General features: G+C 49.3%; 1 protein-coding gene across 1 annotated transcript in view; it reads left to right on the top strand.

Moving 5' to 3' along the window:
* Positions 1 to 2,151: 2,151 nt before the first annotated feature.
* RFLNA (refilin A) overlaps positions 2,152 to 25,060 on the top strand; it is a 62,019-nt gene continuing 39,110 nt past the window's right edge. The window contains exon 1 of the mRNA XM_037816604.1: positions 2,152 to 2,302. Within this exon, the coding sequence (XP_037672532.1) occupies positions 2,276 to 2,302 (27 nt within the window). The 5' untranslated portion in view covers positions 2,152 to 2,275. The remainder of the gene's footprint in view (positions 2,303 to 25,060) is intronic.

Genomic DNA, 25,060 nt, shown 5'->3' with positions numbered 1-25,060 from the left:
AGCCACAGAGAAGAACTCAGCTGCCTGGGCCCTGCCTCATGGAACTCGTGTGTGGGTGGAGAAAAGACCCTCCTGGTTTCAGACTCCCCCATGCACCATCACTCTCTCTCCTCACCTGACAGCTTCTCCCAGCCCCTCCCCAGTCTATGGTCATTTATTTCAGCAGCCACGGGAAATTCATACAGTCATCCTCCCAGAAAAAAATAAAACCGAGGCCCGGAGACAGGACACGCCTGCTGCAGTGGACAAATCCATGTTTTGGCCCTTCTGGAAGACTGAGAATGCAGAGACCTGCCCCTGGGCCCTGCCCGTGCGGCCAGCGGCTTTTCCTTCCTCCATCACGTGAACCCCGCACTCGGCCTGAGGAAGCCCCGACCATGGCCCAGTCCTCAGGAGAAGGAGAGGGATTTTGGAACATTTTTTCAGGCATTCAACACACTTTTCTGAGCAGCTCCCCAGAGGTTCCAGAGATGCAGAAATGGATAAGCCATTGTCTTGCCCCATAGAACCCGTAGCTGAATCGGTGAAATGGAATCACAGAGAGACAATGTACAATGCCAAGTTCTAAGGGTGACAAGCAAGGAGTGGCTGGGCTGGGGGTAGGAGGGGTCTTAAAGGACCAGTGCCAATTAGCTAGGGGGGCGTTCCAGTTTGCTGAAGCTGCCGTTATGCAAAATACCAGAAATGGATTGGCTTTTATAAAGGGGGTTTATTCAGTTACAAATTTACAGTTCCAAGGCCATAAGAGTGTCCAAACTAAGACATCAACAAAAGGATACCTTCACTGAAGAAAGGCCGATGGAGTCCGGAATACCTCTGTCAGCTGGGAAGGTGCATGGCTGGCATCTGCTGGTCCTTTGCTCCTGGGTTGCATTTCAAAATGGCTTTCTCCAAGATGTCTCTGGGTCTCTGTTTAGCTTCTTCAGCTCCTGTGCATCTAAGCATCAGGGTCTTCTCTTAGCTTCTCTGGAGCAAACTCTGGGCTATTATGTCCAAACGTCTCCAAGCATCTCTGAGCATCTCTGTCAGCTCCCAAGCATATCTCCAAAAGTCTCTCTCAGCTGCTCTGAGCTCCTTCTGTTCTTGAGCTCTCTTATAGGACTCCAGTGATGTAATTAAGACCTGCCCTGAATGGGTGGGGCCACAGCTCCATGGATATATCCAATCAAAATGTTTCACCTACAGTTGGGTGAGCCACATCTCCATGGAAACAAGCTAATCCAAATAGCCCATAAGATTGGATTAAAACATGACTTTTGGAGGGACACAATATATGCAAACCAGGACAGGGTATGTTGGGGGAAGGGACTGCCAGGATGAGGGACCAGCATGTGCAAAGGACCAGAGGTCTGCCCAAGGGACAAGCAAGGGCAAACAAGAGCTGGGTCAGAAAGGCTAGATCTTGAAGGGCCTTGACTTCCATGCCTGAAAGCCGTGGGGCACCACTGAAAGAATTTAAGTAGGGAATTGATATGAACAGATTTTCTGTCTTAAAAAAAAAAAAAGGCTATGATGGTGGACTAAGAAGTGGGTACTATAGGCTAGTGATTAGGGCCTGGGTCTTGGAAACAGCTCAGGTTCGAATCCTGGCTCTGTCCCTTTCCTGTGTGGGATCTTGGGTCAGCCCTCACACACTCTCTGTGCCTCAGTTTGCTTGTCTATAAAATGGGGATAATATCACTATCTACATGATAGGATTGTTTTGAGGATTAACAGTTAATACCTGTTAGGTTTGGCAGATGCCTGGCACATGGTAGAGGAGAGGAATTGGGGGCAGGGGGAAGAGCTGGGGCTCCCGCAATCTCCAGGTGAGAGGTATGAGCGACAGTGGAGGTCCAGGGAGTGGAGTGGGGGCAGGTTCAAGCTGCAGGTAGGAGGGAGAGTGGACAGGGCCTGCTGACCCCTGGGCCGCGGAGGCCAAGGGAAGAAAGAGGTGGAGCAGAGACGTTCAGCGTGAGTCACGGGTTTCTCCGTGCTCAGCTCGCTGCCTCCCCTTACAAGTTTGTAAGTCTGCATACAAACTTGTGCACCCATGTGTGCCTATTTCTATGAACCTCTGGGCAGCAATTAATTTGAAAACCGGGGGTGGGGTGGGGGTGGGGGTGGCAAATCAGACACACCCCTTCCCTTTTCAGAGGCGAGAGCAGGCCCAGCAGCTGGTCAGCAGGAGCCGCTCTGGGTGGTGCCGGCCCCACAAGCCTCCAGCCCCACCGTTCAGCAGAATCCTGATGAACACACCAGAACCTGAAGCTCGCTGCCTCAGCATGGGCCTCCCATGTGCAAATGGCTGCACTCGAAACAGGTGGGTTTAAAAGAACAGGTGGGCCCGTTCTTTCTTGAAGAGGAGATGGGGCAGGAAATGGTGGGGATGGGAGTTGAGCAGAGGAACGAAGAAAGAGATCACCGTGGTCACCCCCTTCCCAGGTCTCCAGGAGCTCCTGGGTGGACAGGGGGATCAGCCTGTGGGAGCCACAGAGTCCTGGGAACAAAACAGGTTAAGCCGGGCCTGCACAGTGCACCTCGCAGATATAGAAATAATTCATTCTTTGTCAATGAAAGCTCAGCTTTCTTTAAATCATTAACTAGGGTATTTGTCTCTCAGACACAGGATGGCATTTCCAGGCCCGTGTGCCCTGGGTCCTGGCAGGGGTGGGGCGAGAGCCTCCTGGGACCCTCTGGGCCGGAGGACGGCTGGGACTCTGCATATTTCTGATCCTCTGGGCAGGGCCAACCTTCGCCGTACACACTTCAGCACAGCCCTGATGAAAATGTCCCCAAGATCATCCTGAGCCCACAGCTTGGCTCAACGTCCGTCTTTCCACCTCCTGTGCTTGTTGTTTTCCCTGTGGATGGATCACTAATGGGCCAGCCCTGGCAAAGCATCTTCAGAGGCCTTCCTGGTTTTTTTGCAGTGTGCTGGTGCGTGTCTCTCCATCTCCATCTGTAGGTCTGTCCCTCGGTAGAGGGTTAGCTCAGTGCTCCCTGCGTCACTCAATAAGAACATCAGTAACAATGACAGCAAACGTTTAATGAGAACTTACTTGGTGATGGCTACAAGGAGAACCTTCCCTTCACTTGCACCTCCCAAGCCACCCACATAAACCCAAGTATCAACCCTGGGCTTGCTATGTGTGGGGTCTAAGTAGTGACCCCCCCAAAAGACGGCCACCTCTAATTCCTGGACCCCGTGGATACGGGAGCTCCACAGCGGAGGGGCTTTGGAGATGCAACTGTTACACGTTTTGCAATGGGGGGATGGTCCTGGATTATGGGGACGGGGGTCTAGTGCAATCACAGGGGTCCTTATAAGTGAGAGGGGGAAGCAGAAGGGTCCGAGTCAGAGAGAGGGTGAAGACGCTGCGCTGCCAGCCTGGAAGACACAGGAAGGGGCCACGGGCTGGAGAGGCTGCACAGGTCTCCCCTGGAGCCTCCAGAAGGGAGGCAGCTCTGCCGACACCTTCGTTTTAGCCCCATTAGGCCCACTTCAGACTTCTTCCAGAACCTCAGGAGAGTAAATGAGTGTTGCTTTAAGCCTCTAAATTTGTGGGAATTTGTTACAGCAGCCACAGGAGGCTAACACAGTGCATAAACTTGATTTCCTGTCCCTTTTCCTAATCAGTTTGCAGCCTCTACACCTCCCTCACATAGATTCTAGAACCACATTGCTCCCCGTGCACCAGGAACAGGGTAGAGCTTTAGCCGCACTCTCTTGTTTAATCCTCCTGCCTTAGCCATCATGCCCATCTTACAGATGAGGAAAACTCTTGCATTGGAGTCTTCACTTTCTCCATACACTAGCAAGACTCCCCGAGTCACTAGCTCTGGGAAAACTTTGGTCTGGGCCCCTGGGATCTGAAATCAGGGTGCGACCGCCACACCTTGGGAAGCATTTTTCTCCTAGCCTTATAGGCAGTTGACATTGAATTTCATTTTCCAAAGGCAGCGTGGCCAGGGCCAGGGGGTGCCCTCCTGTGCATTCCCACCCCGTTTTGATGTATCTGTATTATAACACCGCACCGGGCTGGGCGTGTTTCTTCCTATTATCAGTCTTTCCCGCCAGACCTGGAACTTTTGGAGGCTGGGGAGCCTGTGTGGGTCATTCATTCCACAGTCAACACGTATTAATGGAGCACTAATAAGTCCAGTGCTGTGAGTAAGGCAGATAAAAATTCCTGGCCTTGTGGGGTTTATGTGCTAAGAGGAACAGATAAACAGGAAGCACTAAACACAGCAAATAAGTAAAGTAAATAATATGTATGTTAGAAACTGATAAGTTACATAGGAAAAAAGTAGAACAAGGTAACTGGGATGGGAGGCTGGGTGGGGTGGGAATGTGAGTTGAAATTCCAACAGGGTGGGGCGAAGGCCTCACGGGGAAGGTGACGTTGGAGCAAAGACTGGAAGGAGGTGAGGGAACAAGTCACCAGAGGCCTGGGGAGGGAATGTTCCAGCCCGCGGGACAGTGTGTGCAAAGGCCCCGAGGCAGGGATGTGCATGGCGTGTTCAAGCGCCAGCAGCAGGGCCAGCGTGGCAGAACCAGAGAGCGGGCCTGGGTGGGAAAGGGTGGCGCCAAACCTTGTCGGGCCTTGGAGGGCGTTGTGAGGGCTCTGACATCTACTCCGAGTGCACCATTGCACCCAGCCCCTACCAGAAGTCCTGGCCTCTGACCACATGGTCAGCGTTTAAATGGATAAAGGAACACAGGAGCAAACAGTAATTCACAAAATGAGAAATGCTCCATGGCCAGCGTGAGGGGCAGGGATAGGAAAGGCTTCTCTCTTTCCTTTCCTGTCCTTTGTTTGCCAATTGCTTGTCCCTATCATTGGGTAGAGGAGAGAAGAAAATAACAAAAGGGAAGCAGATTTGAGCCGTGTGTGAAAAGCAGGGAGCAGATGCCACGTATTCCAAAGCAGTGGAGCCAATGGGAGGGTCCCGAAGAGCAAGGGCTTTGTCTTCTCAGGGCTCTGAGCCCCAGCTCCTTGCATTTGTCATTGTCCTGTAAGAACTCGCCTGATTCTCCCAGGAGGGGAGCGCTGCGTGTGCCTTGGTGGGGGGCTGACCCCTCCATCCTAGGCTCCCCCTCTCCCCGGCTTGAATGCCCAGCCCTGTGCCCTGGAATCACCTGGGCCCCAAGGCTGGGAACCCAACAGAGGAGCCCAGACCCAGGGGAGACCCAGCTGCCAACAGCACGTGGGTCAGCGAGGAGGGGAGACCCCACTTAGGGGGATGGCGGGAGCCGGGGGCAGGAGACCCCTGGGGGTGAGATGAGGCTCCACCCCCAAGGGCCTGCCTGGGGGGAGGCCATGGCAGCTACTCCTCTGCCTCTGCCCTCGCCCGTCCTGGAGGCCCAGCTGCTCCTCTCCGCCTGCCTGACTTGCACGGACTGGCAGGAGCTGGGGGAGCAGAGCCACAGTCTTCCACCCCGTTGCCTCCCCCAAAAGTGCCTTCAGAGTAATATCAGGGTGGTTCGGAGCACTGTCTTTGGCCCTGTGTGAACTTCTGTAACCGAATCTCCCTGTTCCTCAGTTTCCCCATCTGTAACCTGGGGGCAGTAACGGCCCTTCCTGGGGCTGTTGTGAGGATTAAATAGGTGCGGCCAATGTGAAGTGCTCAGAAGGGCTCCTGGCAGCCAGAGGCCTGTGTGCAGGTAAGTATCAGGTACTTTTATTACTGTCAAAGAAATTATTTTTAGAAAGTCAGCAAGCAGTAAGTGCCTGGCAAATAGATGTTGGGGTTACATGGGTGATGGCAATCTTCTGCTGGGCCACCGTTTTTCCAAAGTCTCAGTGGTTTATCTCACTCTTGAAACACCTTGGTTTTGAAACGGAAATATCATTTGTGGCGTGTCAGTGTGTAAATTGCCTGCGTATGCGTGAACATGCACGTGTGGGTGCGTGTGTGTGAACATGAGCATGTGTGTGCACGTGTGTGCAAGCACATCCTTGTGCACATGGATTGACTTGTTGGAGGTCGTCTCCACAGCTGTCATTTCAAAGCACCTCAGAGTTTAATTGGGCTGCATCTGTCAAACACCCTGACCACAGAGTCTCACCCTCACTTTTAAAGTCCAGGCTGTCAGCGACATCACAACCGGTCACTGGAGTGCTCGTCCGTGGTGACTGAGGCAGGGACAGCAGCCCAGTCTCTTGGCACCGGGATGGACTGTGTTGGGCCGTGCTGTCCTGAGGGGTCGCCTGCTGACAGTTTATTAGGTCTGGTGAGTTTCTGGCTCCTCCAGCCTCACCCTATTTTCACAAAGATGCTGGCTCCGTGGTGGTGTAAGATCAGCAAGAAGTTTAGCTCTGAATTACAGCAAGACTAGCAACCAGCAGCTTCCCTCAGGCTGCTCTCTGCCAGGATGAAATGGCGGTCCTCTGTTTCCTTTTGTAGTCAGGATGCATAATTTACTAAAGATATTTGAATCCAAATAGGCAGTTTTGAATAAGGTGAAGACAAAGGACTACACTGGGGCAAATCAGTTTAATGTTCAGAAGTTTTGATTATTTCTTGAGCAAAGTCTTGACCCAGACATAATTCAGGGAAGTCCCATCTGTCTGTGGGAGCTTTCCCTAATACCGCTGTATCAGTTATCTGTTGCCACAATGATGCCATGTGACAAACAGCCACAAATAACCTCAGTTTGCTGCTCACACATACGAAGCAAGGAGTCACTGATTGAGTGTCTGGGCAGATCTCAGCTCTGCTGATCTTGGGTGAGCTGATCTCAGCTCAGTGGCTCTTGACTGGGCTGATCTCAGCTCAGCTGTTCTCTGCTGATCTCGGCTGGGCGGATCTTGGCTCAGCAGATCTTGGCTTGGCAGATCTTGACTGGACAGATCTTGGTTCAGTGGGTCTTGACTGAGCTGATCCCAGCTCAGCTGATCTCAGCTCGGCTGATCTCATCTTCGCTGACCTCAGTTCGGCTGATCTTGGCTGTGCAGATCTTGGCTCAGTGGATCTTGGCTCTGTGGATCTCGCCTCCGTGAATCTTGACTGGACTCACTCACATGCCTGGGGGTTGGCTGGCTGTTGGCTGATCCATGCTGACCTTAGTTGGGTTGTCAAGGTTTGCCCTGAGCATCCTCTCATGGTGATAGCAGAAGTGCAAGAGAGCAAGTAGAAGCCTGCAAGGCCCCTTGAGGCCTTGACTCAGAACTGCCACACCATTGCATCTGCCTCATTTCCAATGCCCAAAGCAAGACACGCAGGAAAGTCCAGAGCTGCAGGGGGGAAACAGTACCAAGTTGTAAAGTGAAGGGTATGGCTCTGCAGCGGGGATGAAGAATTGGGGCAACTTTTGCAATCCAGCACAACCACCTTCTCTCCTTTACCCCTGAAGTCCAAATCTGCTCAGCACTTACATATACAATTAGTTCGATATTATCTTAAGCAGGTAAGAACTTCTGGCTCACAAACTCATGCATTCCACCACTCCTACACCCCCTCCCCAAAATACTTTTATTTTTCTGTAGCTCAATTTCTATATTAAGCCCATAATCTGGCCAGAGGCAAAACATAATCTTGTTCGATTTAGGGTAAATTTGTTAAAATCAGAGTGTTCTGGGCCAATTCAAGGTTTCCCCTTGCCATTCCTTAATGGGTTGGATCTTAAGCATAGGAGGCTTATAGTGCCCCTAGGTTTTGGGCAGGGAGCCCCTGACATTTGCCACGATGCCTGAACCCCCCCCTGTGGACTCTGGCTGCTGGTCCCCACAGTCTTGGGGTCCCCTCTTGATTCTCCATCTTGCCTGTAAGGCCTCCTGCTCTGCCAGCCCTAACTCAGCACTTCCAGGACCCATGCGGAGGGGAGGGGGGAGAGTTGCACTGGGGCTCTCAGATGTGCTCTTGCCAAACTCGGGCCATGGGAACTCGGTGGGAAAGAATCTGGACCTGCACCCGCACTCCTCACAGTATTGCGTTTCTGACACTGTACAGGCTGGCATTGGAAAATTCTAGAAAGCTGGGCTCAGGTCTCCCAGCATTTTGACTCTGGGATGAGTAGACGAGGTCAGCAGTAGGCCATTCTCTGATACCCTCACTAGTTTGTCTCTATTTCCCCTTTCTCTGTCTTGCTCTCTTGCCTGGGGAATTTTTATCCCCTCTTGCGCAAGGTACAGAGGGGATTGGACTAAAACATCCAGTCTCCGGTTTAAGCCCAAACCGCAGTTTTTGAGGCTCAAAAGTAAAAAATTAACTTCTTTTGTTCCTCTCTGCTTTTTCTGCTAGAACAACCCTTCCCTGAAGCTGTACTAGGAGAAAACCAGGTAAAGAAGTTAATATGTCAAACTTTGATTGCATCACATTTCTGTGACTGATAGTGCTAGATTGGGAGGCATCATGAGTGGCAGGAAAGCACTAAACCTGGATCCAGAGGACATGAATTCAAGTCCTGGCCCAAGAGAGTTTGTTTCTACTTAACCAGAGTGGTGGTATCTCTAAATAATGGTTGTGGTAGGCAGACTAATGGAAGATGTGACCACAGAAGAGAGAGCCAGAGAGAGGCAAATGAGAAAGATGCAACCCATGGCTACTGGCTCTGAAGGTGGAGGAAGGGGCCAGAGCCAAGGAATGTAGGTGTCTTCTAGAAGCTGGAAAAGGCAAGAAAACACCCTCCCCCAGAGCTTCCAAAAGGAACCCAGTCCTGCCAACTCCTTGGTCTTAGCCCAAAGAAACCTGTCAAACTTCTGACCTCCTGAATCACAAGATAACAGATTTGTAGGTTTTATTTTTTTTTAAGCCACTGAGATTGTGGTGATTTGTTGAAGCAACAATAGGAAACTGATACAATGGATTTGAAAATACTTTGTAACTGTGAAGTAGCAGAGGGAGATATTGCCATCAGCCCAGCCATCTCATTCTCTACCTGTTGTCACAGCTGAGAGCCCGAGCCTTGCCTTGAAGGAGATCTGGGTTCAAATCTTGCCTCCACTGCTGAGCCGTGGGATCTTGGGCCTGTTGCTTAACCTCTCTGAGCTGCTTTCATCTCTAGAAGAAAAAGCCCTACCTCATGTGCGTATCGTGAGGGTTCAAGGAGATAATGCTGGTGGAATGTTTAGCACAGAACCTCGCACAGGGTGAGCCCCAAAACATTTAGTGCTGAGGATAAGGAAGAAAGAGCCAAAGAGGAGTGGCCTTGCTCATTTATAAGTGACCTCAGGATATAAAGGGATTGACTGATAGATCAAGACAGATATACAGATAGACATGTCAGGCACTGAGTGTCCTAAGATACAGTAAAAGTAAGGTAGATATAGGTAGATATCAGTCCTGTTCTCATAGGACTTAAATTCTGGGTCAATGGTAGGAAAGTAGATTGGTAAAGCCATTCTAGAAAGCCTTCTGACACTGTCTACTCAAATTGAGACTTCTTATAGCCTATTGCCAATCCCACTTCTGAGTGTACCGTGTATCCCAAAGAAATGTTCACATAGGTTTGTGAGGTGACATGGACAAGGATGTTTACTGCAACTTCTTTTGGGTTGTCATGATTAAGAGTTAGAGGACACCTGGCTGTCCATCTCTGGCAGGTACATATGTAAATCATTGGTGGATATATACCATAGAAGATTCTCCACACTTAGAAGCAACAAATTAGATGTTGACCAAGCACACTGATGTACGTTAAAATATAGTATCAAATGGAAAATGTAAGAAATATAATGACATAAGGTATATGTAACACAATAACACCTTTTGCATACCTTAAAAATAATATGCACACAATACAGCAGTACATATTTTGCAAAAACACATACAAATAAAAAGATACTAAATAGGCACATTAGAATGTTTTCCTGAGGGGGAGAAGAGAAACGGGAGTGGACGATCTGAATAAAGGGAAAAATAGTAAGAGGGTAAAGAGGAAAAATTCTGGTGGAGGAGAAAGAGAAAATAAGTAAATAAGAGACATTTTCCAACATTGGCAAGAGTTATATAGACTATAAAGCTACTTCTTAGAGGTGGTCAGAGGAGACCTCTGTGAAGAGGGACATTTGAGTGAAGCCTGAGTGACAAATTGAAATCCACCATAGGGTGACCTAGAGGAGGAACAAACCCTGGCAGAAGGAAAAAAAAAAAAAGATAGATAGATATAGACAAGTGATAACTGGATAGATGATAGATATATAGATAGGTAATAGCTGGATAGTTGATAGAGAATAGATGGATAGATGACAGATAGATACATATACGATAGATACTGCAAAGTAAGAGACTAGATTAGAAAAAATCTCTTAGACATGTATAAGAAGGCCGTTGCAGCTTTATTCATAATAACCCAAACCTGAGAATAACCCAAACATCCATCAGGAAAAGAATGGATAAATAAATTGTGGTACATCCCTATAAAAGAATACTATACAGCCATGAAAAAGAACAAACTATAACATCCAACAACACAAGTCAATCTCAAGAATATTCTGTTGAGCAAAAAAAGCCAGAAACAAAAGAGCACATGTGACATGATGCAAGTGTATTTTACTAAGATATTCTACATCTTCATTTTTAGGCAAAAAGAGATGAACATCTTAATGTGTCTTTAGGCAAAAGTAATCAATGAGGCTGACAGTCTGTGTAGTGGCTGCTGGGGTGTATCGACTGGGTAGAGGCACGAGGGGGCCCTCTGGGGTGAGGGGCATGTGAGGACCTGGTGTGTGCATATCTGAAACATATATAAGATGTGTGCGCTTTACTGTGTGAAGATTATACCCCAATAAAAACGAAGAAGATGATCAAAACACCATGCACATACCACCTTTTATGGGTGGGACTGTGTCCTTCCAGAAGACAGGTTGATGTTCTGAGCCCCAGTTCCATGAATGTGATCCTATTTGGAAACAGGATCTTTGAAGATATGATTGGTTAAGATGGGCCAAACTGGGTTAGTTGTAAGACAGAGGAATCTGGACACTGTGAGATGATACATTTCTGTTATTTTAAGCCCCCCAGTTTGTGGTCCTTGGTGGAAACTAAGACACCACCTCTTGAGGAAAAATAAAAAGAAATTCTGTTCTACACCCAGCACCTGTGGGACGGCGCACGTAGGGGGCTCAGTGAAGCCTTTTGAAGGGCAGGAAAGGGCAGAGGAGCTGCTCCACTGGGCCTGGGGCTGTCGTTGCCATACCCCTGAGTGGGAGAGTGTCCCCGGCGTCCTCAGCTTTGTCCCAGGAGGACACCACCCCATGAGTCAGTGTTCTCCACTCTGCAGAGGGCTTTCCCACAGTCACCTCATCTCACCCTCCCAGCAGCTCACCCGCAAGCCCAGTAAGGCCAAGGGCTTCTTTTTCATCTGAGCCTGGCGGAGAAACCCCATCCTCTTGGAGCTGGGGGCCCTGCCCGGCCTCTTCTGGCTGTTTGGATTCAGAGAAGAAGACCCCAGAGCAGGGCCAAGGCTGGGGAGGAGCCAAAGGAGCCAGCCACCTCCTGCTCTAGTTGTCCCTGCCACCCCATCCCCGTCACTCCTGGGCATGGGTCCCTGGCACATCTCCCTCTCACCCCCCAGGTAGGGCTAATGAGCAGAGCAGTTTTCAGGGCGAATGGAGCTGCGTGTGTGAGCCCCCTGCAGCAGCCCCGAGTGAGACTGAGCGAGAGGCAACCAGGTCCCTAAACCCCTCCTGAGCCTCCCCTCGGCTGGGGCTGGGGATCTCGGGGTGCACCAAGAGTTTGGGCTAAAAAGAACCTTCTGACAAGCACGGTTAGCATCCCCGTGACCCACCCACCCACCTCGCGACCTGGAGCCAGGCATGAATAATATAGGGGTCCGGAGTAAGCAGCCGTCCGGGAGTCGCCTTTGAACTTGAGCTGGTTTGAAATCCATGTAATGAATTTCCCAGCTCCGCCTGGGGAACGCACCTTGAGGTCTGGCTGTGGGGCTCGCAGGGGAGCCCCGGGGCTCTCCGCACAAAGCAGCCTTCACAGACCCGAGCTGTGAGCGGCCCGGTGAGCATGTGGGGGGACAAAATGTTTGTGGACGGTGCCAAAGGGAGGGTGCCGTACATCTGGAAAGTGTCGGGTTTACTGCTCACAGCCACAGGGCCAGGTCAGCTAAAAGTCCAGGTTTGCCTCCAGCCACAGCTGTGCAAACTCCTGCTGCTCGGCCTTTGCGGGCTCACATCGAGCTCCCTCCAGCACAGGGGCGCCTTTGTCAGACTCCATTCCAGTCCCCCCGTTTCAAAGTCACCGGCCTGCCACGGGCCCGGCCACAAACAGCTGCGGGGCAGCATCTGTCTGAGGCTGCATTCATCTCGCCACGGAGAGGGAAAATACTGTAATTTAGGGCCACACGTCTAGGGCTCAGCAGCCAGACTCCCCCCCATCCTCCTCCGCCAGGAACCTCCCTCTCCCAGCAGATTAGACGCCCACCACCTCCCAGTCCTAGGGTGTCACCGACGGCCATAGAAGATTCGACTCTTCCCTGGGGGAATGGGTTCTGCTTCATTTGGTTCATCGTGGTTATCATTTGGAAAAACCTTTCCCCGTGGATGTGGTTTGGGTTGTGTTCTGAAGCGAAAGGGAACACAACACACTGTGTGTGTGTGTGTGTGTGTGTGTGTGTGTGAAGATGGCGAAAGATGCGGGATCCGGGGAGAAAGCCTGGTGTATTGCTTTCCTGTAGCTGCCGTAACCAACAACCACAACCTTGGTGGCCTCAAGCAACAGAAATGCATCGTCCCTCACTTCCAGGGGCCCGAGGTCCAAAACGTGAGGCTCGGGCATCCGGCCTCTTCCAGCTTCTGGGGCTTTCCTTGGCTGGTGGCTGCATCTCTCCAATCTCTGTCTCCATCTGCACGTGGCCTTCTTGCCTGTGTCTGTCTGTCTGTCTGTTTCCTCCCACCTGCTCACATTGGATTATGGCCCACCCACTCCGACATGGCCTCATCCCAATTTAACTAATTCCACCTGCAACGACCCTATTTCCACACAAGGTCACCTTTACAGGTACCAGGGGTTAGGACTCCAACATATTTTTTGGGTAAACACAACTCAACCCATCACAGCTGGCTTCGCCCTAAAGCAGAGCTTGAGATGAAGGTTCTGAGCACATGGTTTGCTTGGGTCCCAGGGGAGGGGGCAAAGGCAAGGGGGTGGGGAAGGCGGGTGCGCCAATTTGAGGTTGCCTTAGCAACCAATGCTCTATCCTAGGGGCCTTTCTGAGGTGTCTCAGGACTCGGGGCCTCAGAACGGCCCCCCAGAAGGGAAGGAGAGATATCTGTCCATGGGCTGCTGTCCCCATTGGTTGGGCAGCCCGTGAAGGTCACCTCCACACCCCCAGGTTTCACATGCACAAGGGCCAAGCAGGTTCCTGCAGGAGAGCCACACTGCAGCACCTGAGAAGCCCCTGGAAGTGGGAGGTGTCAGGTGGGGACTAAGGTGACGGCCGTCCTGTCACCCATGTGGAGCTGGTGACGCCCTGTAGAACCAGGTACTGTGGCTAGAGTAAAGGGGCGTCCGAGAGGGCCCGTGGTTCCCAATGGGCAAGCTGCCTGCCCCCTTGCTCTCTCCCATGATTCCGTTCTTCCTGTGGCTGCAGCCCTTCGGAAGTGCCACTGGGCAGTGGATCAGAGCTTGCCCCTCTTGGCCCAAGGGAGGAGGGTTCTGGAGCTTTTCAATCTCAGGCCTTCTCCCCAGAGGGCCTGAAAAAGTTCTGCTCCCTCAGTGAAGCAACCTGGAGACTGCTTCCTCAGTAGTTTCTCAGTAGTCTTGGAAGGAAATTGGCACTTTTTTGCATAGTCCTTTTTCAGATGGAAGAACTTGATGGTATTGGCACTCAGATTCCAGGGGTTTTCTCTGCTTTGGGGTGGGGTTGTGGGGGTGATGGACAGCACCCTAACCAGTTCCATTCTTCCACCATTTCCCAAGCTACAATTATCACCGATTTCTCTACTGGATATTGGATCAATATGATGACGATGATGACAATGATGAAAAAGACAATGATGATAAATAATGGTGGCTAAGACTTATATATTACTTTCCATGTGCCAGACCCTCTTCTACATGCTTTTCACAAATAAACACATTTAATTCTCATAACCCTAGGAGGAAGATCCCTATTTTACCGATAAGGAAACTGAGGCACAGAGAGGCTAAGCAGCTTGTCTAATCTCACACAGCTAGAAATAGAGGAGGCAGGATGCAAAGCCTGGAAACCCAACTTCCAGAATTCATACTCTCAACCCCCACACTACACTGCCCCCAACTATATGCTCTGGCATATGAACGATGGCTCTGATTGTGCACAATGTGGTCTTACTGGTAAAAAAATATATACGGAGGTGAGAAGCTGCTTGTGGTGGGGGTAACTCCACCTGGGTGAACACAGGTGCTTATTGACTTGCTGGCAGACCATACCTCTGTGGAGATGTGTGATGAGGGGGAAGATGACGGCAAGTAGTGATGCCACAGAGCTGGAAGCTGGCTGCCTTAGGATGTTTGGCCATAGCAGGTGGAATGTATGAGTGTCAGCTGGATTCTTGGGTGATGTGATGGTTAAGTTCCAGTGTCACCTCAGCTAGATTATGCTGTTAGTTGTTCTGTTAAGGAAGCACTGTCCTGATTGTTACCATGAAGATATTTCATGGATTTAAATCACTAGTCAGTTGATTGCATCTACAGCTGATTTCATCTACAATCAGCAGAGAAGACTGCCTTCAGCAACGGGAGATGTCTCATCCAATCAGATGAAGGCCTTAAAGGGAGAACTGATGATGTCAGCAGGCAGAAAGAAGAATTTCTATCTCTGTCACCTGTTGGTTCTGTTCCTCTGGAGAACTATGACTAATACAAGTTATAGGCAACAAAAGTGGACTTGGGTTTATATTAGCAAAAAATAAATGAACTGAAATAAAATAAAACAAAAGGAAAATGAAATAAAGGAATTAATAGGAAGGATATGGAGTTGTTCTCAGAACTGAGATGGAGGGACTTGGAAAAGACCCACACTGTGTTAGTCAGGGTTCCAGCAGGAATGAGCCCTCTTAAGTGGGGAAACTAAGGCAGGTTACTTGAAGGGACTGTTTGCAGAGGTGTAGACAGGCATGTTAGTTTTCCAGGGCTGCCTAAACAAATTACCATAAACTGACAAACTGGGTGGCTTAAAGCAACAGAAATTTCTTCTTTTACAATTCGGGAGTCCTGAAGTCTGAAATCAAGGTGTTGGCAGGGCCACGCTCCCTTGAGGGCTCTAGGGAAGAACCTTCCTTATCTCTGCCCAGCTTCGGGGGCTCTGACAATCCTCAGTGTTTCTTGGCTTCTTGGACACATCACTCCAATCTCTGCCTCCGCTTCACAGGTCCTCCTCCCTGTGTCTCTGTGTGTCCCTCCTCTTCTTAGAAGGACACCACCCCAATCCAGGAGGACCTCATCTTAGCAATTACGTCTGGAAAGTCCCTATTTCCAAATAAGGCCACATGCTGAGGTTCTGGGTGGGAATGAATTTGGAGGGGACTATTTCAACCCCCTACAGCTGAGCTAAGGGATCTGAAAGGGATGTGCAGAGCCGGTGGACCAGCCACCAGGTGGAAGGGCCCAGGGAGGGTCGCTCCGGAAGAGGAGCACCCAACAGGAGCCCTGGGCTTCAGTCACAGAACTCAGCCATGATGCGACCCAGCAGGGAGGGAGCTGGGGAAATAAACCCGCAACCCCTCTCTACTCCCACCTTGAGACCTCAGGCTAATGCTGCCCACTGGCAAAACAGAGCAAGGTGGAGCAAAGTGGAAACTGGACCTGGAAGGGAAAGGGAAGAGATTCAGCACAGCCACTGCAAGGATCCAAGGAGCTAGGGCTAAAGGAATCCAATCTGCTCCAACTGACTTCAATAAGTGCTAATTTGGCTCAATAAACAAATCTATTCCCCACTCCCCCAACAGGACCTGATTGGCCAGGTAAGGTCAGATGGAGTGTCTGATTGGCTGACCGGGTCATAGGCACACTTCTGGCTAGAGGGCCTGATTGGCTGGGTTAGGTCACATGGCCTCACAGGCTGGGCATGATCTGGTTGGTCAGGACAAGGCACGTGCCCTTCCCTGGCTAGAGGGCCTGATTGGCCTGTTTAGGTCACGTGGCCTCACCTCGATGAAAGCGGGACCCCTTAATTGAGGGCCTCACCGAGACCCCGTGCAGTGCCGGGCTGGCCTCCCAAGGGAAGCTTTCCCTGTTACCAGCAAAAAGGGGGCCGAAGTACTGGGTGGGCCAAGAAGGCAAATTTACCCCAAAGGATACTGGTGACTTAAACTGGAAAATGGCAGGACGGGAAGGCGGAGACGAGGCCTAAGCTATGGGGGCGGCCCCGGAGAGCGGCGCCGGGATGCGGTGGGAGCCGGCGGCCCGGGAAACGCTGGTCAGGGCCGCCCGGCTTCCCCTCCTTCACCTGCGGGCCGCGCCCTCTAATCGCTCCATCTGGAGCCCCTCTTCGTGCGGGAGCTGCGGCCCCGCGGGCGTGAGGAGCACCCCGGGAAAATGGCGGCGAGGAGGTGAGTACGCGGCGCTGGGAGGGCAGAGGAGGGAGGGACGCCCTGAGCTCCCGGAAGCTGAAGGAGGCACATTTAAAAAGGATCTTACAGCATAATTCCTTCAGGCACGCGTTCTAACAGGACCCACTGAGGCAGGCCCTGCGCTCGGGGCAGGGGTGCAGCAGGGAAGCTGCAGAGCTGGGATTCAAACCCAGACGCCATGCGTAGAGCCGCACGCGTTTAACCCCTGGGAAGGAGAGCGTTTCCAGCACAGGACCCTGTGTGGCAGCCCCAACCCATGAAAGTGCTTGGAGCTATCAAAGCACAGGCCAGCAGCACAAAAATGCTGGAGGGACAAGACGAGGAGGGCTAGAATGGAAGCCGTTACAGTGGGGTTGTGTCACATCCAATTTTGTAATAGTAAAACTGTGAGTTTAGTGTCATTTGTCGTTTACTGAGCACTTACTGTGTGCCAGACTCTGTACTAAGTGTTTTCCACACCGTTATTTCATTTAATCCTCTCAGCAGCCTATGAGTGGGGCTAATATTATGTCCCTTTTGCCGGTGAGGAAACAAAGGCTCCAAGAGGTGGGGGTGCTAGCCAGAGGCCGCACGGACAGTGGTGGGTCCCGGCTTCCGATCCGAGAGGCTGGTGGGAAAGCCCTGGCCTTAACCACTAACTTACGTCTTCCTCTAAAGAGTTTGACTTTTAGTCTGTAGGTAAGGATATGTCATTGAACGTTTACCAAAAAAAACCAGAGAGGGCAGTGTCCATAGCAGCGTTGTTCACAATTGCCTGAAGGTAGAAACAACCCATATGCCCAGCTACTGATGAATAGATAAACAAACTGTGGTCTGTCCATACAGTGGAATATTATTCAGCCATAAAAAGGAATGAAGGTCTGATACAGGCTGCAGAATGAATGAACCTTGAAAAGATTATGCTGAGTGAAAGAAGCCAGAGAAAAAAGACCATATATTGTATCTTTCCATTTATATGAGATGTCCAGATAGGCAAGTCCATGGAGACAGAGTGTAGATTTGTGGTTGCCAGGAGGTGTGGGGGTGTGGGGCAGAGGAATGGGGAGTGACCACTTAGTGGGTATGGGGTTTCCTTTTGGGGTGATGAAAATGTTTTGGAACTTGATAGATGTGGTAGCTGCACAACACTTTAGATGTACTAAATGCCACTGAATTTGTATACTTCAAGTTTATGTTTATAAATTTCATCTCAATGGAAAAAGGGGGAGGGGGATACGGTTATCCTTGAATTTGAAAAGCTCCTTCATCCAGCTGGTGGAGGATGGACTGAAGGGGTGTGGGAAGCAGAGGCAGGAGTTCAGTTAGGAATTGATTTCATGAATCCAGGGGAGAGGTGATTTGAGCCTAAATTACAGCGTTGCCAGTAGAGGTGGACACGAGGGGCCAGGGCTCAGAGACATTTCAGAGGGAGAGGCTATTGGATCTGGTGATGAGTTGAGGGAGAGGGGCGAGGGTGAGTCTGGGGTCTCTGGTCCAGAAACTGGGTGGAGAAATGGAATGTCATTCATCTGCTGGGCCTATCTGCACCGTAACCCCTATATGTATCCATCCAGCAGGTCAGGGTCTCCCTTAGACATCCAAGTTATGCTTCAGGGTCTTGGAAATCTGATATATGAGATGACTGAACCATTATTACTGTGATAATTCCGGGAACTATAGCATAAGACTGGCATTGGGAGAGTATTCCGATTTTCTGAAGGGCTGGGAGGTGAGTTCCACCTTGACGTAGTGGTGGATGGGATTGTTCAAATAGCCTGTCTCTCCCACCAGGGCCCTACCCTACCTTCCTGTGTGCACCTGCCCCTGGATGGCAGTCTGGCCTTGTGGCTCGTTTTGACCAGTGGAGTGTGAGCAAAAGAAACACGGTTCACTTCTGGCAGAAGCTGTATGAGCCATCGCGAGGGCCTCTGTTTTTCTATTCTCTGTGCCATGAGGCTGGCATGTCACTGAGAGGGGGCTGCTGCTTCAGCCTGGTTCCTTGGTAAAGTCTGATGTAGAGAAAAAGATCAGCTGACCCTCAGTGGACATACAGTGGAAGCAATAAACCTTTGCAGTTGTCAGCCGCTGAGATCTGGGGCCTATATGTTACTGCTGCAGTTTCTAACAGGATCGTTCTTTGAGAAAATAAAAGGGTGATCTCTGGAAGCCAATATGGGTTCATTTAGAACAAATCCCACCCAACAGATGCCTTCTACTTCTTGATAGGAGTACAGGATTGATAGATTAGAGGAATTCTGTAGCTGTAGCTGTAGCTGTATCTGAATTTTAGCAAACCATTGACAAAAATTTCCGCATTGTTTCTAATAACAAGATGTGATCATTGAGAATGTGATTAAATGTTTATAACCATTCGAGTGATGAAACAAGGGAGGCTGATTTCCTGACACCACTGACAGCCAGCCTGCAGAGAGGTCTCTAGTGGGGTGCCACAGGACTCTACCCTTGTTCCGTTCTGGTTAACATTTTTATTAATGATTTTCACAAGTCCCCTCTAGGCACGCTGATCACATTCAAAAATAATACAAAGCCAGGAAGAATAGTCTGATGAATGACAAAATATTTTTTTGGCAGAACAGAACACGATGAATTGTAACAGAAACATTGTAAAAAATCAGAAACATCTTTAAAAATTAAAAACTGGAAATGGAAGACGTGGACTTATAGCGGGATGTGTGGAAAAGACAGAATTTAGTTGACCACAAGCTCAGTATGAGTTAATGTTACTAGCCGGTATCCACTGAGTACTCACAACATACCAGCCACTGTGCCAAGTATTTCACACAATTGTTTCATTGTATTCCTCACAGCGACCCTAGATCTTTCATGCTCCTTTGCACAAGAGTTGCATTCATTGGCTCACTTATAAGAAAAAAAAAAAAAGAAAACCCACCTCGTATAACTTTTTATGTAAAGAAACTCCTGGAGATAAGGTCTATCCTAGAAAGCAATAGTGTGTTTTTAACAAAACAAACATTTCTTCTCAAATGCTTTTTTTTTTTTAAATTCAGTTTTATTGAAATATATTCACATACCATACAATCATCCATGATATACAATCAGCTGTTCACAGTACGATCATATAGTTATGCATTCATCACCACAGTCTATTTCTGAACATTTTCCTTACATCAGAAAAAATCAGAATGAGAATAAAATTAAAAGTAAAAAAAAGAACACCCAAACCATCTCTCCCCCATCCCACCCTATTTGTCATTTAGTTTTTGTCCCCACTTTTCTACCCATCCATCCACACACTAGACAAAGGGAGTGTGATCCACAAGGCCTTCACAATCACACTGTCATCCCTTGTAATCTACATTATTATATAATTGTCTTCAGGAGTCTAGACTGCTGGGTTGGAGTTTGGTAGTTTCAGGTATTTACTTCTAGCTATTCCAATACATTAAAGCCTAAAAGGTGTTATCTATATAGTGCATAAGAATGTCCACCAGAGTGACCTCTCGACTCCATTTGAAATCTCTCAGCCACTGGAACTATTTCGTCTCATTTTGCATCCCCCTTTTGGTCAAGAAGATACTCTCAGTCCCACGATGCCGGGTCCACATTCATCCCCGGGAGTCATACTCTGCGTTGTCAGGGAGATTTACACCCCCCGGGAGTCGGGAGGGCAGTGAATTTACCTGCCGAGGTGGCTCAGAGAGAGAGAGGGCCACATCTGGGCAACACAAAGAGGTACTCAGGGGGAGACTCTTAGGCACAATTATATGCAAGTTTAGCCTCTCCTTTGCAGTAACGAGCCCCACAAGGGTAAGTCCCATGATAGAGGGCTTGGCACATCAAACCGCCAGTCCCAGTGTTTGTGACAACATCAACACCAGTCCAGGTGAGGAAGTCCAACACTTCTGCACCTTCCCCCAGCTCCTCGGGGGAGGTGGGGGGGGGTGGCTGTAAATATATTCTTCATTCTCTGCCCAAATTACTTTGGGATGTGTCACTATTTCACTCTAACCTATACCAACCCACTGTATCTCACTTCCTATTCAAAGCTCCATGCAACCGTGGTGTTTGAACAAACCGAGTGTAGAGTTGTACTGTTTAGAAAATATAGATCCTGCACCAAATATCTTCTCAAATGCTTTTAACTGAAGAATCCAATTTCATTCAACAAACATTTGTTGTGCATCTACAGTGTGCCCCACACTCGTCTGCGTGCTTGGGACCCATCGGTGAATGAGACAGAAAAGTCCCTTCCCCGTGGAGCTTGCCTGCTAGTGTGAACCAGCTCATTTCAGACGCTGATGCCTTCTAGGAAGGCTGCAAACTGGGGGACAGGATGCAGAGTGGCTGGGCAGGAGGGAGGGGACCAGAGAGGACAGTTAGGAAAGGCTTCTCTGAGAGGGGACGTCAGGGCTGAGTCCTGAACGGTGAGAAGAACCCACCATTGGTTCCAGGAAGAGTATTTGCTCGCCCTCCATTTCCTCTTTGATTAGAGGCACGAGGAGGGACTGCAGAAAGAGAGCCACCTCCCAAGCCCGGGCAAGGTGCAAGGATAAGAAGCTTCCAGATATCCAGCATTCTGTCCAGCCGACTTCCCGCCAGGGCCTTCGCCAGGCCCTTTGACACCTGCAGATGGCAGGAGCCTGCCCTTGCACAGAGTCCTGTGAATATAAGAAAGGAAATCTGAAGGGGGCTATTTTCTGTAGCTGGGAAAATTTTTGTAGCTGTTGGGTTTCCTTATATGTTAAGAAAACCTGGGGAACTGTTTGCTTAACCAGAGCATGCTTAACCAGAACATTCAGTATTTCTCTAAGTTTCTTTTCTTTTCCTTTCCTTTTTTTTTTTTTTTTTTTTTTTTTTTATTTAAACCTTCTTTCCTTTTGCTCTTGTTTTTCTTCTCTTTGTTTGGATTTGGAGCAAAAACTTCCAACCCACTGTGACAGTTTCACCATGAACATCACTAAACTGAGTCGGCTAGCAAAACAGTAGTGGGATATATAGTGGATGGCTGGGAATCAGAGAAAACGGCAGGCTGGGGACTCCCCAGGAGTGTGGGCTGCTCCAACCTGGCTTCATGTCAGCAAAGTGCCCTGAAGTCAAGTTGAAGCTGTAAATTCCACAGAGGGTTTGCCCCTTGGAAGAGCCCACTTCTTTAGGTCCCTGGAGGTAGGAGGTGGCAACCTGGAATCCCAGAGGTCTCATGTGGCAGGTCCTTGTGGGAACAAAGGGAAGAGACACTTGGGAATCCTTCCTTGGTGTGAAGTTGGTAATGGCCGTCTTGCATCTGGCAGTTGCTTAGGGAATACTAGCTAATCCCAAATCCACCCATCAGTGAGTAAATCTGACCTGGGTCTGAACTCATGAGAGACAATGATTTGAATTTCAGGGGATTAAGAGAAGCCCGTGGAAACGGTGATTAAACCCTTGAACTTTTTGTAAAAACTGATCGTCTCTGAACCCTAGGGCCAAAAAAGTCAAATGTGGAGAAAGGATGTCCAGTCATGCCTTTAGACTATTTTGTTGAGAAAAAAAATGTGAAAAGTAAAAGAAAACATTCTTTATCATTCTAAGAATTGGAGAAGAGTTACCAAGCCTTGTTAAATTATTTTTCAAGATGAAGTTCTAATCAAACCTCTTTCTTTTTTGCCCTTCCTCCGTTACTGTGAAATGTTTGACCCCATGCCCAGTGGCTTGACTTCAGCTGCCTTTTTTTTCTGGGGTACATTACCCTTCAGTGACGCTTTCCCCTCCTTCCAGACTGGCGTCACAAAGATAATTATTTCATGTCCCTGGCCACTGTCCTAGCAGTTGGCATCCCAGAGTCCACTTAATTGAGATCCCCTTCTTCTAGAGCTTTCTGTGTGAAGAAAGAGTCTCTACTTCTTATCTCCCATTTTTCTTCTCTATTGATCAGGATAAATAACGCCTGCTGCTGTAACAAACCACCCCCAAATCTCAGTGGCTTGTTGTTCAGCCGTCGGCCAGTCATCCAGGGACCCGGATGCCTCTGTTTTGTGGCTCTTCTCTCCTTTACCTGCTTGGTGTCCTCTCTTTTCAGCCAGTGGATGGGGAAGGATTGCAGGGAAGGTTTCCGTGGGTCAGGTCTAGGAGCGGTGCACGTCATTCCCATCCACATTCCCCTGGCCAGAGCTCACACGTGTGGCCACACCTACAAAGGCTGGGAGATGCAGGACAGCTTTGTCCCTGGAAAGAGCAGAACTTGAAGACTGGTGACCATTAGCAATCTTGCCACACTTCCCTACTCCTTTTCCTACCCCCTATTTTCTTTTGTATCATCTCCCTGTTATGGTTTATCTATGCATTGGTGTGTCAAGCTCAATCACCTGTTTTTTTTTGGCTAAGTAGCAGGTAATCCCTACCTCTTACTAAACCTCTTAGATTAGGGGTACCAACTTGTCATTCCTTGATTGAGAAAAACCTGAGTGTCCATAATGTTCTCTAAGATAAGGGAGCATGCAGGTTCAATTTTATGTACTCCGCATGGGCATGTGTCTGTGTGTGCAAATTAGTTATCAGACCTGAGTAAAATATAAACAACTAGATAATTTCAGAAAACATTCCAGTTTGAGAATCCATCCATCCACCCATCCATCCATTCACTCATCCATCCATCCATACATTATACATCCATCCATCCATCCGTCTACCCACCTGCCCAGTATATATCCATCCACCCACTCAGCCATCCTTCTGTCCACCCACCCTTTATCCATCCATCCATCCAACCATTTATTCAAAGAATAGTGAATGAGCCCATCAGGTACAAAGTATTGTGGGAAGTGCTGTGCAGAAAGAAAACAGTATAAGGTACCGAATCTATCTTTGAGAAGTTTGTAATCCCCCTGGGGAAATAAGAACTGTACACATACAAAGCTAGCAAAAACACCAGGCCCGTGCACGTGGAGACAAGTAGAACCATTCACCGGCAAAGGAAGCCTGGGCCTGTTTCCCAGGTGCCTCCATCTCCCGTCCTGCCCTGTGTACATGTGATACTTTAGTTCCTTTTTTGTAGCCAACGGCTTTCTTCCCCAGCCTCTTCCATGAATTTTCCTCCTTTTCTTCCAGTTTATAACACTTGGTTTCTTCTACCTTTTCCCTTCTATATTCTTTTGTCTTGTCTTTATTTCTCTGTCCACCCCTCTACCTCATTTCTCAATTCATTGTGCCTCTGTACATTTTTCTCTTTATAAAGAACACCTTGAGGTTAAGCTGGCCTCGGGGCCTTGTACCTTCAGTTCCCTCTGCCAGGAATGCCCTCCCTCAGGTTCTTGGCAGAGCTGGCCCCTTTTCACCGTTCGGATCTCTGTCTAATTATTTCCACCACCACCCCGCACCCCCAGACTGGAAATTCCACAAGAATGGGGACAAAGTTTGGTTTGTTCATGGCTGTGCACACTGCCTGGCATACAGTAGGTGCTCAGTTAATGATTGCTGATTGACGGAATGACCATAGCCACTCCAAGGAGCTCCTCTGCCCTTCCCTTAGCACCTCAGGCCTGCGCAGGGATTTGCTCCCAGAGTGTCACTGGCCCTTTTGCTACCCCCACCCCCCCACATGCCCTCTCTTTTCGTCTGGTACGCAGATCCTGGGTGTCGTGGCAGGAGCGCAGGAGCCTTCCGTTTGCTTCCTCCCATGCCCGTTATCGTCACTTTCAGCTAAAACCACACACCCAGGATATTTGCCTGGATTTGGGTTTTCCTTGAGGAATGAACAGAAATGGTGTGTGTTTGGCCCCGTCTCTGGTGGGTAGGTGGCTGTGTGCTCACCCAGGGTCTCTTGAGGGGGGACAGTGGGCCCCTGATAACTGTGCTCCCCCCACAGCCTCCCCCAGTGTAGGGAAATGGCTCTGTGTTGGCCTTGACTGGGGCGGGACGTGTTGTCCCTCCTGGATGCCTCTCAGCTCCTCTGGCTGCCCCTAGGCGCTTATGGGTCGGATTTTGTCTCATGTTCTGTTGAACATGCACCCCTGTTCTCCCCACCTGCTCATCCAGATGTGGCAGAGGCCACTGTTCAGTTAATGATCTTCGCCGTGGCAGCTCTTTAAAGCCTTATCACTTTTGGGAGAACTGGAATTTTTGATACAACAACTTTTTCACCCCAAAACCCTCTAAATAAGATGGATGCCATATAAGGGATATTTTGACATTATGCATTCAGGCAGACACACTCACCCATTTATGAGAAACTGCAGTTTGTAGCCAGAGAAAATAATTTGTAACTCGTTTGGATGGTGCGCCATGTTTGGAAGATTCCAAGATACTTTGCTTTGCCAACCAAGAGGCCTGAAGGGAGTCATCTCCCACAGCTTTTAGTTGGTTGTGTGTGGGCCGCATTTCCAGCTATTTCAAAGCATTATTGTGTTAGTCTTAAAGGTGTCTGTCTGTGTTTAAGTGCAGTTGGAGAGAACCACGAACCCCTAAAATGCTGGGGGAAAAAAAGGATAAAGGAAGTGGTATAGAAAGCAGACTTGATTGAAGCATGTGCTGAAGGTAGCTCACAGAACCACCAGCATCTTCTGAAGATCACCACCTCACCCTTCCTCCTCTCCCACCCACCACCCCTAGGGTAGAGGTCAGCAAAGTTTCTCTGT

This window comes from Choloepus didactylus, chromosome 23, assembly GCF_015220235.1.
Source record: "Choloepus didactylus isolate mChoDid1 chromosome 23, mChoDid1.pri, whole genome shotgun sequence".
Classification (NCBI taxonomy): Eukaryota; Metazoa; Chordata; class Mammalia; order Pilosa; family Megalonychidae; genus Choloepus; species Choloepus didactylus.
The sequence above is the reverse complement of the archived record's forward strand: the minus strand, read 5'-3'. Positions and strand labels throughout refer to the sequence as shown.